The sequence below is a fragment of the Lagopus muta genome, chromosome 5, assembly GCF_023343835.1.
Source record: "Lagopus muta isolate bLagMut1 chromosome 5, bLagMut1 primary, whole genome shotgun sequence".
Classification (NCBI taxonomy): domain Eukaryota; kingdom Metazoa; phylum Chordata; class Aves; order Galliformes; family Phasianidae; genus Lagopus; species Lagopus muta.
The window spans coordinates 38425053-38439043 of NC_064437.1; the positions used below are offsets into that span (position 1 = coordinate 38425053).

At 40.0% G+C, this 13991-nt stretch overlaps 1 protein-coding gene across 23 annotated transcripts in view; it reads right to left on the reverse strand.

Moving 5' to 3' along the window:
* Nucleotides 1–13991, reverse strand: part of ANK3 (ankyrin 3) — a 201148-nt gene that overhangs the window by 51194 nt on the left and 135963 nt on the right. For 15 of the 23 annotated variants that reach the window (XM_048946937.1, XM_048946932.1, XM_048946931.1 and 12 more), the window contains 3 exons: nucleotides 10817–10849; nucleotides 6987–7211; nucleotides 3814–3968 (listed from right to left, as the gene is read on the reverse strand). In XM_048946937.1, the coding sequence (XP_048802894.1) occupies nucleotides 3814–3968; nucleotides 6987–7211; nucleotides 10817–10849 (413 nt within the window). The remainder of the gene's footprint in view (nucleotides 1–3813; nucleotides 3969–6986; nucleotides 7212–10816; nucleotides 10850–13991) is intronic. The other 8 variants (XM_048946939.1, XM_048946938.1, XM_048946951.1 and 5 more) reach the window with 1 other exon arrangement.

The window sequence follows — 13991 nt, forward strand, 5'->3', positions numbered from 1 at the left end:
CACAGTTATTTAGCAGACCAAACAGCTCTTGGAGTTTTGCAACCCTCCTACAGTTCTGGTTAGAGCAGAGCTGACCTAGTCTCTGTACAATGAAAGACAGAACAAACTTATGACACCAGTTTCTCCAGTAAGGAAATTGTTGTAATAAAGACAAAACACACAGCAGGCAGTGCTCACATGGAAAATTACTGGAGATGGACAGATGCAAAAAGGGGAAGGGACAAAGAAAAACAGAGTGCTGACACTTAAAAATGCTGGCAAGTCACTCTCTCAGCTTCACCATACAGAACTGGACACTTCCAATACCACAGCTAGCAAGGAAGTCTCATCTTCAAATGAGGCAATGTTCTTTACATGCTCCTTTGCCTATTTAAGCAGTTTCTTATCTTGCTGTTCACAGCATGAGGTTTAACAGTGGTAAGTTTAAAAGCTTTTCTTGGAAACGTGGCAAAATCACTGCAGCAATTTATGGTGGTATTTTAAAATTCAAGCATAAACAAGGTCACTCTGGTCTTATCTGTAGATCTGAAGAACTATTTATGCAAAGACTCCTGCTTCACATCTGAAACCACACTGTGCAGCTGCAAGCATACTGTAGCCACAAATACATGCATTGCTTGGCTCACTCACTAGCTTGCAATTGTCCATCAAAAGTTTAGCTACCCTGGTGTGTGCATTTATGCTCACAGTTTGTCTACAGGTACAGAAAGGTGCCTGTAAAAGGAGCAAGAACGTAAAAAGCAAGCACACATTAGACCTAAAAGAAGACCTGATTAAATGTAACCTATTTATAAGACAGAGAGCTTTTTCCTATATATGTATATACACACATATATTTTACTTGATTTTATTTTAAATAAACGTACTAGAGGCAAGAGCTGTGAATTACTACCCTCACATCTGGAATCAAGCTCATTCTATTCCAAAAAGGAACCCATGTAATGCTGATGCAATACAGGTATAGCACTATCTTCTGAAAAAAATTAATTAAACAGAATTAATAAAATTAATCTAAACAGAAACCTGATGGTACCAAAGGAACTGACTCTTTGCATCACAATATACTGCTCTTCCATGGTAATAAAAGTTTTGCTATTATTTAATTCTACATTTAGTACCCTGAAGTACTGCCTCCTGTTCTGGATTATTGTGAGTCTCTGACAAGTTTTTCCAGCAGATGGTGCTGCTTCCAGTAAAGAACAGGCAGATTTTCAGTAGTCCCCACGGAGGGAGAGCAAAGATGTCCTCACTCTCATCCCCACTGGCTGAGCAGAGCAGAGCAGGGAAAAGGACAATTAAACCAGAAAAGCAGACTGCATCTTTAAAAGTCAGCACATCAACTAGTCGAGAACACAAGTCTGACTGTGCTCCTTCCACACAGATAGAAAGAACCAGTGAAACACAGCACGTCTAACACAAAATAGAACAACTGCTTTTAACAGAAAAAATGGCTATTCCTGCAGCATGTTACTTGGAGGTGACTGCGCAGATGAATTTCCGTCCAGTGAGACATTAAATTTTTAGAAATTACTGAGCATCTAGATGGTCATCTTTTTACTTCAGTTCAAAGATTGCTTCTGCCTCCAGATTTCATACCTGGAATCAACTTCTTCCAAAGCCATGGCTTCTGAGATACAAAACATTGCTTCAGAGCCAAGTCCAACTGAGATACATCACAATAATCCAGAAAAAAATAAGATTAAAAATGCTTGTAATTCTAGGAATCTGTATTTTATGTCAGCACTTGGAATTTTTTTTAAGTAGAAAAGGTCTCCTTTGAGCAGGACAGAATTTTGTCAAGGCCCTTGTACTATTTTAATTCAGGGTTTTTTGTTTCTTTTTCTTTCCCAATTAAAGAAGGATTTAGAGAAAATGAATTGAGCAAGTAATCAACACAGTGCTCTGAGCATGACCGCAGTATTTTTTTGTCCTTTTTCTCTCATAAATGATTGTCTGTGTTGGTAGACTGCTTTTCTGTGGCTTGGAGTTTAAGATGCCTAGTGCCCATGGTACTTTCTGTGACACAGACTGTACTTATGAGCACTAATTTCAAACAGCAGTACCCTGGAAGGTAAGAGCCACCTGAAGTCCTTAGGAGTTGTAATCTGGCTCCAAATTTTGAAGCTTATTATTTTACGCTCCAAGTACAGAAGAGTTCATGCCCACCTCACTCAAAGTGATTTTATTTTCAATACGTGATTTTTCTATATGGCACCTCTGGGACCTCTTTCATAAGCAGTGTGAGTTGGAGCACTTCAGAACAGTTATTTGTGCCTAGATTTCCAATTCCCAAACTGAACTCAACTCAGCTTGGAAAGCACACAAAGCAAATGAGCAAATTGTTAATCATTTCTGACTACCTCATCATGGACAAGGCACAGATACCTTACCCAAATGCCAAGCCTTTATTTCCTGTCTCGTATTCTAGTGCACAGAGAAGCAGCTGCCGCTGGTGAGATCTTTCATTCAGAAAGGCTAGTGCCTTCAATTCTGGAGCAGTTCTTACCTAAGCAACACCATCCTTGGTCACGCTTCACTGCTTTTAGGTACATTTCTGTGACAAGGTTTATCACATTTTTCCAAACCCAGTGACCCAACATCCACAGTGTTTCTGCCTCAGTACTTGTTGGTTCTATTAGATTTATTATACAGCTACATTAAGTAGTCATGTAATGAACACATCCTCCTCCTCTTTTTACATGCTTAGGTGCAGCTCAAGTAGTTCAAAATGATGATATTACACTAGCCCATTCTGCAAATTCCTATCTCAGATATCCAGATGCTAATCTCATATCTCAGATGCCCAGGGAACCTCTCACAACTGTTTTCCTTTCCATGTTTTCAAAGCTCACTTTTTACTAAGGCTGCCCTCTTTAAACAAGGGAGGCCAAGATCAAAGGCAGAGCTGGCTCACAGATAATTCTCATAGCTGCCATCCAAATCTGATCATTATCTTCAAACACTTCTGCCAATGATGGAAGAACTTTCCTGCAGCTTGTACCTCACTGCACAGTGACTTTCTGGAAGATGTTATCCACAGAAAATCCTGTGGATAAACCCTTATAGAAAAACGAAGTTCAAACTTCAGGCCATTTCATTCACAGTCAGATGCAAAGAGCTAGAATAATGTTTTATCAACACAAGTGCTGAAAAATACTTGCTGGGAAAAGAAAGCAGTGGTGCCAAGGACTCTCTGCAGCCCCAGCCTGGCTTTGCTCACAACATGTCCGCAGGGACCATCTGTCACAGCATCTTCTGATGCACTGAGTACAGCTGAGCCCTCTCTTCTTCAGGGACTCTCACAAACATCAATATCCACACAAAACAAGGGAGCCAGACTTCCCAGATGGACACTGAGGCAGCAGGTTGTGTATCTGTGGGAGATGACCTCTAACAATAGCGATTCTAAGAAGAATGGACTATAGGCTGAGGCCTGCATCTGTGGGAAAACTGAACTGAACTGATAGTTACCCTTGGCTTGGAATGACCTTCACATGGCCCCATCTGAGCTGAAGAAACACACTTACCTCCAGCTGGGATGTTATTCTCAGCTCTGTGCTGTAAAGCAACTGCGCAGCTTTGCTTAAACTTGGCACAACTTCAGACCAAAGCTTAAGATTTATTCTAGGATGTCTCCAGGCCAGTGCTGAACCATTTCTCTATACAATCTTTCCATTTGTTTAATAGGTAACATACTGTATTCCCCAAAGTCAGATATCCTCTGCTCTGTTTTATTTTAGGTTACTTCAGTCTACTTACATTAGCAAGCCCTAAGAAAGATAAGGCCTGCTAAAGCTGTGAGAAAATGTTTACCTTCATCCATGCCATTGAGTACTTCAGTTAAGTCTTCGTGCTTGCTGTCATACTGGTGCTCCTTCCACGTTTCACCATTTTCACTTCGAAGCACGATTAACTCTCTTTCCTTTCCTCGCATTGATCCAAAATGTGGGATTTCCACTATGACAGGACTAGACAAAAAAATAATCAAATTATTTTTAAACCATGCAACTCCCTACTGCCCTTAATTTTCCTATGGGTGTTAAATCCTTAAGAAAACTATCATCATTTTAAATAGTAAGCATTGTTACAGTAAAAGTGCTTTTAAAATTGCCAAAGCTGCACAATCCTTTATCATTTAAACTGTAGATAATATATTAACTTGATGATATTCGTACATAGCTCATTTTAAACATAAATCTTTCCAAATAACTGCCTAATGAAAAAAACATCCACAAATTTTGCTGAAGACCCCGTGCATTTATCCCAGGATGTGGGTGAACCAACCCTGCCTCCACAACATGCAGCACTGCTGACTTTCAAGTGGCATTATTATAGCCAAAATTTGGAATTGGTTCAAGGAATTTGAAGGAATCAAACTTAGTTCAGCAACAGCCCAGCTATTCGAATGCATGCAAATGCTATTGACTGCAGCAGGAATTGTGTGAGCATGTAGCTTTTAGATTTCAAACCAAGTCTCAAACTTTACAGATAGGTTTCTTCTCATTAGTTTCACTTTCTGGTTCTCATGCCCAAAATCACAGCTGCAGCATCTGCACTGTAAACATCACCAGGGAATGTTTAGATCCTTACAGAATGGATTTCTCTGAGTTTAGCAACACTGCAACCACATTTAGATAAGTTACTGTCAAACATTCTGGGGGGAAGGAAGGGGAAAGGGAAGGTGGTTAATAGTACACCTATGTCACCAGACAATGTACCTTCAACAGAGGACCGCAAGTGCATTACTGAACAATAGTTGTGAACAACTGACAGAAACCACCATTCACTTCATGTGCCATTCCTGAACAAAACAGACACTTTTGCCAAACACTTCACAGGCAAGATATGCATTTTAAAGTATGCTAAGACATCTGACTGAAATCACGCAGTAAGTGAACAACTATGGATTATGCAGCTTTAAGACATTTAAATAGACAGTATCATCATTTTCCTACAGAGGTTGTAAAATATTTCACCTCTTTGTTTCACTCAGTTGAAAGAAACACCACATGACGGGAGGAGTACGCAGCACTTCTGCACTACCAAACACCAGCAAGGTGCTAGGCTGCAGTAACCAATCAATTATTTGAGTACAGAAATCACAACAGCCATCGTCAGGAGAAAATACAAATTGGAAGAGCCAGATTTCATACTCTACACTGTTTGTCCCCACAAAAATTATCAAAAGGCAGTTTAATTCATACGTATTTTAGATGCTTTTAAGAACACCCAGGCTGTTAATCCAATCTTGAATCTTTTAACAAGAAATAGAAATGTATCTGCTGCCTCATTGTGCACAGCAAATAAATACAAAAAATTCAAATACATATTCAGATATTTACTCTCTAGTTCAAAAGGAGTCCGAACTGAAAAACTAACACTGTAGTACAATCTTTGCAGGCTAATATTTCAGATACTGTCTCTGTAAATATTTAGAAACCACACAATTTTGTGCATGACATTTAACAAGAATACTCAGTGAGAAGGTATTAAACAGGTATTGAACACCAAACACTCACCAATATTTTGTAAACCTAATGCAGTAAATTTCACAGTATGGTTTGAAAACAACATCAAAAATGTATGGAAACATTCTTACATTTTAGACCATACCCTGCAGCTCCTTTGGGTTGCATTCTTGGCGTTATAAATCTATTTTAACAAGATGACTCTTGCAGTTTGAAAATAATAGTATCTCTTCAGCCTTGTTAAAATAAAGTTATTCACTCAATGAGATCTTGAATAATCTTTTATAAATAGTAGACTTTATACGACCACATTTTACAATGCTTTTCCCAAAACAGACTCACTCAAGGCCTGTAAATACCTTCTCTACTACAGGGTTGAAATTAAAGGACTGTCACTGTGTATTAAAATGTATTTGATGCAGTTGAAACACTTCAAATTTAAAAAATTACAAAAGCACAGAAGTTATGAAAGCAGAATGCTGGCAGTGAATTTTACATGCCTGTAAGCACAAGGTAGTAGCAGAGCTATATTAAATCAAGCCACTATGATTTTCTTTCAGTGACATAAGTCAACTGAAAGCTTTAGAAAACTAAATAAATAAATAAATGGGAATAACGAAAAATTGGAAACAAAAGAAAAACTGTAGACATTCTGTATCTTTTCCGTATATATCCTACCCAATAAATTTTGTTCCTTGTGGACCAAGCTGCAGGATTCGGCTAACCATGCTCTCGCCCTCATTTAGAGGGGGAGGAGATTTAGGAAGATGCAGTTTACTGAATAACATCCATGCAGCAGGAAGAGAAACAAGAAGGGGAAATTAGGAACAAGCTGTCATTCCCAACAGAACCGGCAGTTTACACCAAGGTGCCACTCACGGTAATGAACAAAATTTATAATTAGGAAAAAAAAAAGCCACATCATAGTGGATTGTTTCCCCTATTTCAAGCTTTAAAAAATGTTAGTTCCTAGCATTTGTGCTCCTTGATGCTCTATAGTAAGTGCTCTGCCATCACCCTCCGTGGCCTTGCTACTTGGGAGGAAGAGGAAGCTCGCAGCAACTTGGGCAGAAGCCATGTATGCACTATGGCACAGGGAACTGAGCTCAATGTTTGGGCCCTTGTGACTGTTTAGGATGCACTTCTGTGACAGTGACATCTCTGTGGCACTCTGTGAGCGAGAGGGTCAAAACGTGCTCTGGGTTACAGGCTCACGAGTCCTCCTGACTTCAAAGGGAGGTTGCACAAGTAGCTGGGGGCAGGGATCTGGCCTTTTCACGTCTTTCCTTACCTTTGGCTTCTCCCTGCAGTCATCATAGAGGCAAAGCTCCTCTTAAAACACAAAGGTACTTTCAAGGTAGGAACTGCAGTTTGGCTTTTTAACTATTTTAAGATAAGTAACCTAATCTTACATGGCCAAATGAGGTAAAGTCAATGTTTAACTTCTTAGATCCACAGAATAACAGAAATGGAAGATGCAACACCAGTGTGAACAATGAAATTCATAGAAGAACTCACCCTAAAAATTGTGCCCCTGCTGGCCCCATTTCTACAAGTCTACTTGCTAATCCTTCTCCTTCAACCATTGGTGGTGGGCTGGCCAGCTTATGCCTCTTTACCAAGCGGCAGGTGATGCGGGTTGGTGCTGTGCATTTGCGTGGTGGGATGATAATTCTCATTCCATGATGACGACTACCTCTCATCGAACCCCCGCGGGCATCGACCATAAAACTAACCAGGAAACTGCAGGGAAAAGGAAACAAGTCATTAAAAATAGTCATAAAATAAGCAGGGAAAACATCAGCAAAAAGTCAACTGCCACAAACTTAAAAGCTTATCGGAAAAGTCCTCCCAGGCCCAGATAAACTAAGAAAAACATAATAATTTATTTATACTTACATGTTAACTATTGGTTAAGAAAAGCAGGAATTTCTAAAGGTCTAGCAATATTATAGTGAAATATCAGGTGAATAATCAGGTGCTACTGAGTAATTTGGATTAGAGAGTTCACAAGTAGCGTATTAGTAGTGTCGTATTAGAATTTAAGATCAGCCCTCTGTTATTGTTATCTCTACTGTCCAAAAATAAGTAATGAGCCCCACATGCAGAAAGGAACCAGACAGCGTAGAAAACGGAGAATCAAAAGTGCACATTGTTGTAGGAGTCTCAGCCTTCACAACCTCCTCAAACTCTCATCTGCAAACACTTCTGCTGGCTGACAGAGAGTGCTGGCACTGTGGGTGACAGTTGGAGCTACAGCTGCTTCCGCTGATGGGGAACGAGTAAGAATATCAGGAACGTAACTAGCTTTAGACTGCTGGCACTCTTGAGAAAACCATGCCATTAGCCCTCTGTGAAGATGACGTTCCTTAGCAAAAAGCTGCATTAGGGGAAAAAACATTCTTTCCAATGCCAAATTTTCCAATTAATAATTAAAGAATAAGCAATTACATTTTAAAGGGTAAGTGGTAGACTTAAAAATTGAATTACTTTTAATAGCAAGGGAATAATAATAATACTGAGAAGAATAACTGCTAATAGTCATGGACTATTTCATCTGTGAAATGCTGAGCAGCAGTGTATGTGAAGCATTACTGTCCTTAACAAATCACAACAGTGATAGCAAACTGGAGCCTCCTTCCAAGGCTGGCAACACACTTCACCCTCTTTCAAAACTGCAGCAAATAATTCTTCCAGTTTAAGGGGATCAAAACCTACAGGTTACTTAAAGGCTAAGGTGTTACTAGGGTGGTCCTTTGAGGTTCCATTCTCTCTAGAACATAAACTACAGACAGATTCAGTTAATGGGCCAGCATCAACAGGGACAAGAGTTACAAATTCAGCCTTGGTGCCTGTCCATTTTTTTGTTTGTTTGCTCCTTCTGTATGTTGCAAAGATGCTCACATAGCTGGCACATCTGCTGAATAGCTTCAGTATTTTCAAGGCTGTTGCCAAAACTTCCAGATCTCACAGGCTAAATCTTCACAAGACTAGAAGGTGAATCCATTCCATTTCCTGGCTCCCTACTGTAAACATAATGCAGGCTAAGAGCCAATAATCCAGGGGGGTCATGAAGATTCTTTAAAACAAAAAAAAACAAAACAAAACAAAAACAAAACAAAACCAAGTGCTTTTAAGTGTGTATGAAAATTTATGTAAGAAAGTTTGATTTGCTTTTGAGACCAGCAGGATATCAAAAGTAACAGCTGACATGCAAGTGGCAAGCCCTGCAAAAAAGATACATTTGAAAGTCCTGCCAACGTGGGTGGGAAAAATTTGCACAAAAGCAGGAGCATAATCAAAACTTTGTATTGAGTGCACTGTAGGAGGCAGGCACATAAGGAGGTCAGCTGTAAATATATGAAGCAAGAAAAAAGTTGTCCAACTGAATTATAGAAAAAAATTGCTAGGCTGCCCTTTTTCAAATTAAATTAAAATGCATCAGTAGAGATAGGAAGATAAAGCACACCTCCCAGATGACCCTAACTCTAACTTATCAGTCTTTGTGCTACACATACTTTAGAAGGCTGAAGCATGGAACAATATTTGTCTGCTCTAGCATTAGATAAGGAGGTTGGTGGCCCTGCATTCGAGAGTGGAGTTGGAGATTGATCATCCTTGAGGTTGCTTCCAACCCAAGCCACTCTATGATTCTGATTTGTCATGTCTTACACTAGTTTTCATACAAATAAACTGTGCCTACATTTTCCTCCTAGACAAAACACTATGTATACCACTGAACAAATTCAAGTGCTGCCACTAGGTAGCCCAATTCCTAATAAAAGGAATTATGTTTCAGTGGAATGTCTGCTGAATGGTTATCCAAACACTTTCAATATTTTATCTATATTAAAACCAATATCATTGAATTTTTAAATTACAGTAGAAGTTACAGTAATCTTAATATTTATAGATACAAGATGTCAGATGTCCTGCAAACCACTGACTGGAAACTTATCAGTTTGCTAACAATGGGCTGTAAACAATCAAAAACAGCAGCTACAGAGAGCCTAGCCTCACTCCCCTTTGCTCACTAACTGCTACTAGCCAGTCATTCTGTTTTTTCACCCTGCAACTGCTCTTCATGGTGAGCACTGATGGGATGAGGCAGATGTCACTGAACCTGTGGGGAAAGTAGGCTACAGTTGGTCTTCAGAGCTGGCAAGGAGCCAGCTTGTGACTAGCTGTGAAGAGAGTTCAAGACAATCCATTATCATTTATGAAACAAAGTAAAATACTGAGAGGGGACTCACAGCCCTTGGTCTCTGAAGGGAAAACACTGAGAGAGGAATCCACTATAGTTGTGCCATGATGGCTTTTTAGAAATGCACTTGGCTTTGGTCTGCAGAAAGGGAAACCAATTCTGTCGAGAGAGAAGCACAGAGCGAGAGGCTGGAGCATCCCTTCAGGGTGGCCGTAGCAGCTGTGCTGAGGGGCACATCTGGCTGGAGTGCACAGCAAGGTGGGGCCTCCGGGGAGCTTGGCCTGATGGCTCAGTGCAAGGCAGAGCTTTGGAGAGCTGCCTATCGTCTATGCGATTACTAACATGCTAAGTCAGCTCATAATTAATACAAAAGTTCTTCATCTCACACAAAAATGCCAGAGCTTCCACTCAGATAAGACGCCCCTGCATCCACATGACTTAAAAGATGTAAGTATGTAACCATGGATTTTTAAAAATCTAGGCACCTAAATCAACTGACACGTTATACAAAAATCAGTGGAAGTTAGACATAGCTATAAAAATTGGACCCAGACTTCCCAGGTGTATTTATTTAGGTTGTATGGGGATAGGTGGGCAGGGTTTGATGGCAGGCACTTACACTGCCCAGCCTGGGGCTCAGCAATGCTCACAGCAAGGGAAGATCAGCCCCTGGCACAAGTCCACTCCCCAGCAAAGGAACCAGCCCTCTTACAGCCAGCGAGGGTGTCTATGCCACACTACAGCCTTCTGTGAAGATAAAACCCTTAGCAGATCAGTCTTGGTGTGTATTGATCCCATATAAAAGTCACTATTGTTGAGATTATAGTAATTCTCTGTTTAGTTCCCTGATTAGTATTTTATCATTTCAAGCAATAACAATAATTTTAAACAGTATTTCATGCACTTTCTATCACAAAGATTAGTAGTCGATGCTTACCTACATTAATGCTGTACTAATAATGGAAATTACAGTATGATCTCTAAACACAAATGCTAAATGCTGGTGAGCATTTCTACTTGAATATATGGAAGGGATGAGGATGTGGGTGGATGCACTACAAACATCTACATACACTCTGACTGTGGGAAACAAGTTTGAAAAAAAATAAAAGATGAGGATTCACAGAAAGCACAGAGTTATCACCTTGAATCATACTGGGGAAGTGGAGAGGAATAGCTGCAAAATAATTTAAAAGCAAATGGGAAAAATTAATATAAGATAATTAGAGGCAAGCAACAGAAAATATCAATAATAAGCGCAAAGGAAAAGTATCAATCAGAAAAAAAATAACAAAAGTAGCATGTTTGAAGTTCAGCTTTAAAAATGATTTGGCTTTTGCTTCGCATATCACAAACCATGACATAAAATACACCACTCATGGAAAAAAAAAAAACTATCTGAAGGGAAGTTTTCATTTCACTGGTCAGCACAAATCTGTAACTTCTCTGAGAAACACAGAAGTTCATGGAATAGTGAAAAGCATGTGAGATTTACTCAGGTCAACAGAGAATTTACTTTAAAAGAACTTCTTTGATTCCCAAAACAAGTTTCACTGTGTGATGTAAAATCAGGTATTGTGCTTTTCTATAGTCGTTTATTTTCCAAAGTATAGCTTATAAAATATGTATGGCAGAATATCTGAAGGGAATATCAGCCTTTGCCATTCATGACACTGCTTTCAAAAATAAATTCTCTCTCTAAAAAGGTTGGAATAATTAACTTGAATATGACACTTTGCAAGACTGGATCACGCATTTTTGAGTTTCTCAGTTTGGGAGAGAGTAACACATTCATTTCTTTCTTTGGGCTCAGGAAATCAAGGAGTTTAAAAGGGCAATAAGAAGAGAGCACAGCCACAATTTGACTGGGAGGTCACAAGAAGGCTCACATCTGAGAGCTGGAGGTCACCATGGTGAAGTGGATCTACCCTTTCAGAAGCTTCACAATTCACAGCATATTTTAATGTCTTATTTACAATGGACTCTGTTCAAAACATGCTGGCAAAACAATTTACCTGCACCCAGAAAGAAAAACATTGAATACTGTCTTGGCTTAAAAAAAGGAAAAACCAGAAGAGTCAAAATTACTGCCAGCACTTCCTTCTCTCTTCCCCTTTCACTGATACATTGCTGGATACACACAACCTGCTGCCCCAAATTCTCCTTCTGCCTGAGTTTAGAAATGGGAAGAAACATCGATGCTCTCTTCTGGCAGCAGGTGCAAGGGGAAAGGAGCAAGCTGAGGCAGCAGGCTGCAGAGGGGTGGCCCCACTATGGCATGCTGCAGGCTCAGGAGAGTGAGGAATGTGGAGGGCAGTGAGGTCAGGCTTCAGCCACAGGGTGACCCCGACCCCAAGGGCTGCTGGCAGCTGGGGAGCCAGCTGTCACATTTCTGCCTGCGGGCACAGAACAAGCAGGGACCAGGTGAGGGGACTAAGCAGGAAAGGAGTGGATTTTCAGAAAAGACAACTCATGTTTTAATGCCTCTCAGAAATGCCAAGGTACTGGGAGATGCAAGATGAACACCTGGTGGTTACCCCTAGATGAAGATAATGGGGACAATCAAACAGTACCATATTATCATTGGAGATCACGATAGAAAACAAGCAAAAAGGGCTTTGTTTTTTTTTTTTGTTTGTTTGTTTTTACTAAGAAAGGAACTGAGTCTCAGTATCATTTCAGATGGACTTTATCCATAAAATGTGACAGGCCAGAAAAGCCACACCTGGTGGCAGTGTTTCGGTGTTTGGATTCTCTCCCTTACCATCTCCTTTCTCCTCTGCAGCCCCATAGTTTTCTGCACAGCTGCAGGTCTGCAGGCCTTCCCCTCCAAACAGCAGTCTTAGCTGCAGGCATTAGCAGGGACTCTCAAGTAGTTAATGCAAAAGATCCCATGTCCACAGACTGTATGTTTTGAAGGGCTGGAAGCATTAATGAGCACATTGAACAAAGTGGTTCTAGAGGACCAGCAGAAGGCAAACATCAGCTCTACTCTGTACCAGGAAGAAGAAGAGCCAGAAAATTTTAGGCCATCATTCTAACATTGATTACTGCAAATGTTCAGGAGTAAATTATCCAACAATCAATTTATGGGGACAATGACAACCAACGTATAGGAATAATACAGCTATTAGAACTCAACTACCACCAACAATTCTCAAAACAAGAAAAAGCCAAAATATTTGCTGCAAGAGTAACATACATCAAATTGAATCAACTACCTTCTTTTACAGGGCAACTTATCCAGTGGATGCATGGAAATTCTCTATTTGTACTCCAGTAAGCATGTGAAGCACAGTACATATAAGTGCACAAACACTTAACAAACAGCCTCAGAAGAGCCACCCTTTGTGTTTTCCTGCCAAACTGAAAGGAAAATTCAAGTGGGGATTTCACTGTACTGTCCTGGGCCTGACCAGGCACCAAGCTAGTGTCTTCATTCATGATTTGAGCACTGGACAGAAAGGTCTGAATAACACTTTGGAAAAGAGGAGCAAAATTAAAAGCTATCTTGCTAAAATGGGTTCTGATAACAGCAATCTAAAATACAGTAAAGGTAAGTACAAATAGAAGAACCAAACACATAAGCACAAAACATAGTAAAAAATACCTAGATTGCAGAACTTCAGAAAGAAACTAAGAAATGCTTGCAGGTCAAACATGTCTACTAACAGAAGCTGCAATTACCAGAACATTAAGTGTCACTGTGGGATTCCTTAAGACTAGCTGTGCCATGTGTCAGACACAGAAGTAGCAATCCTATCCTAGTCAGTACTGATGATGTCTCCTCTTTGGAAGCCTGATGCCCAAACTGGTTTAGAAACAATCAATCATCAAAAAGAGAGAGGCAGGGGATGCCTGCAAGAATCCCGTGGTGTGCAGGAAGCACCACCTAGCAAGACCTGAGATGTTACAGTTTACAAAAGAGAAGAGAATGTTCCATTTTTTTCCATTTTATGTTCCACAACATAAAATATTGTAAAGAGACTACTAAGATACTGTGCTTCACAAATACCAGTGATAAGACAAGAAGGCTTAACTGGCAAAGAGACTTTGAATATCAAGGAAAGAAATATTGTAACAGACAGTGAGACAAAGAAGCTAGAAGACCATAGATCTTAAGTGGCGATGAAGAAATTGATCATATTTCAGGAATGGGTTGCTTACATTTTATCCTGCCATAAAACAAATGGGTGGCCTGCGAGCTCTCTGAGGTCCCATGGAAGGTCATATCCTTCCATGCTTACAGGCTTCAACTTTTCATTATGAAGCTACTGATATTTCAATTCTAGCACTGAACATATGCAGTGTTTTAGTAA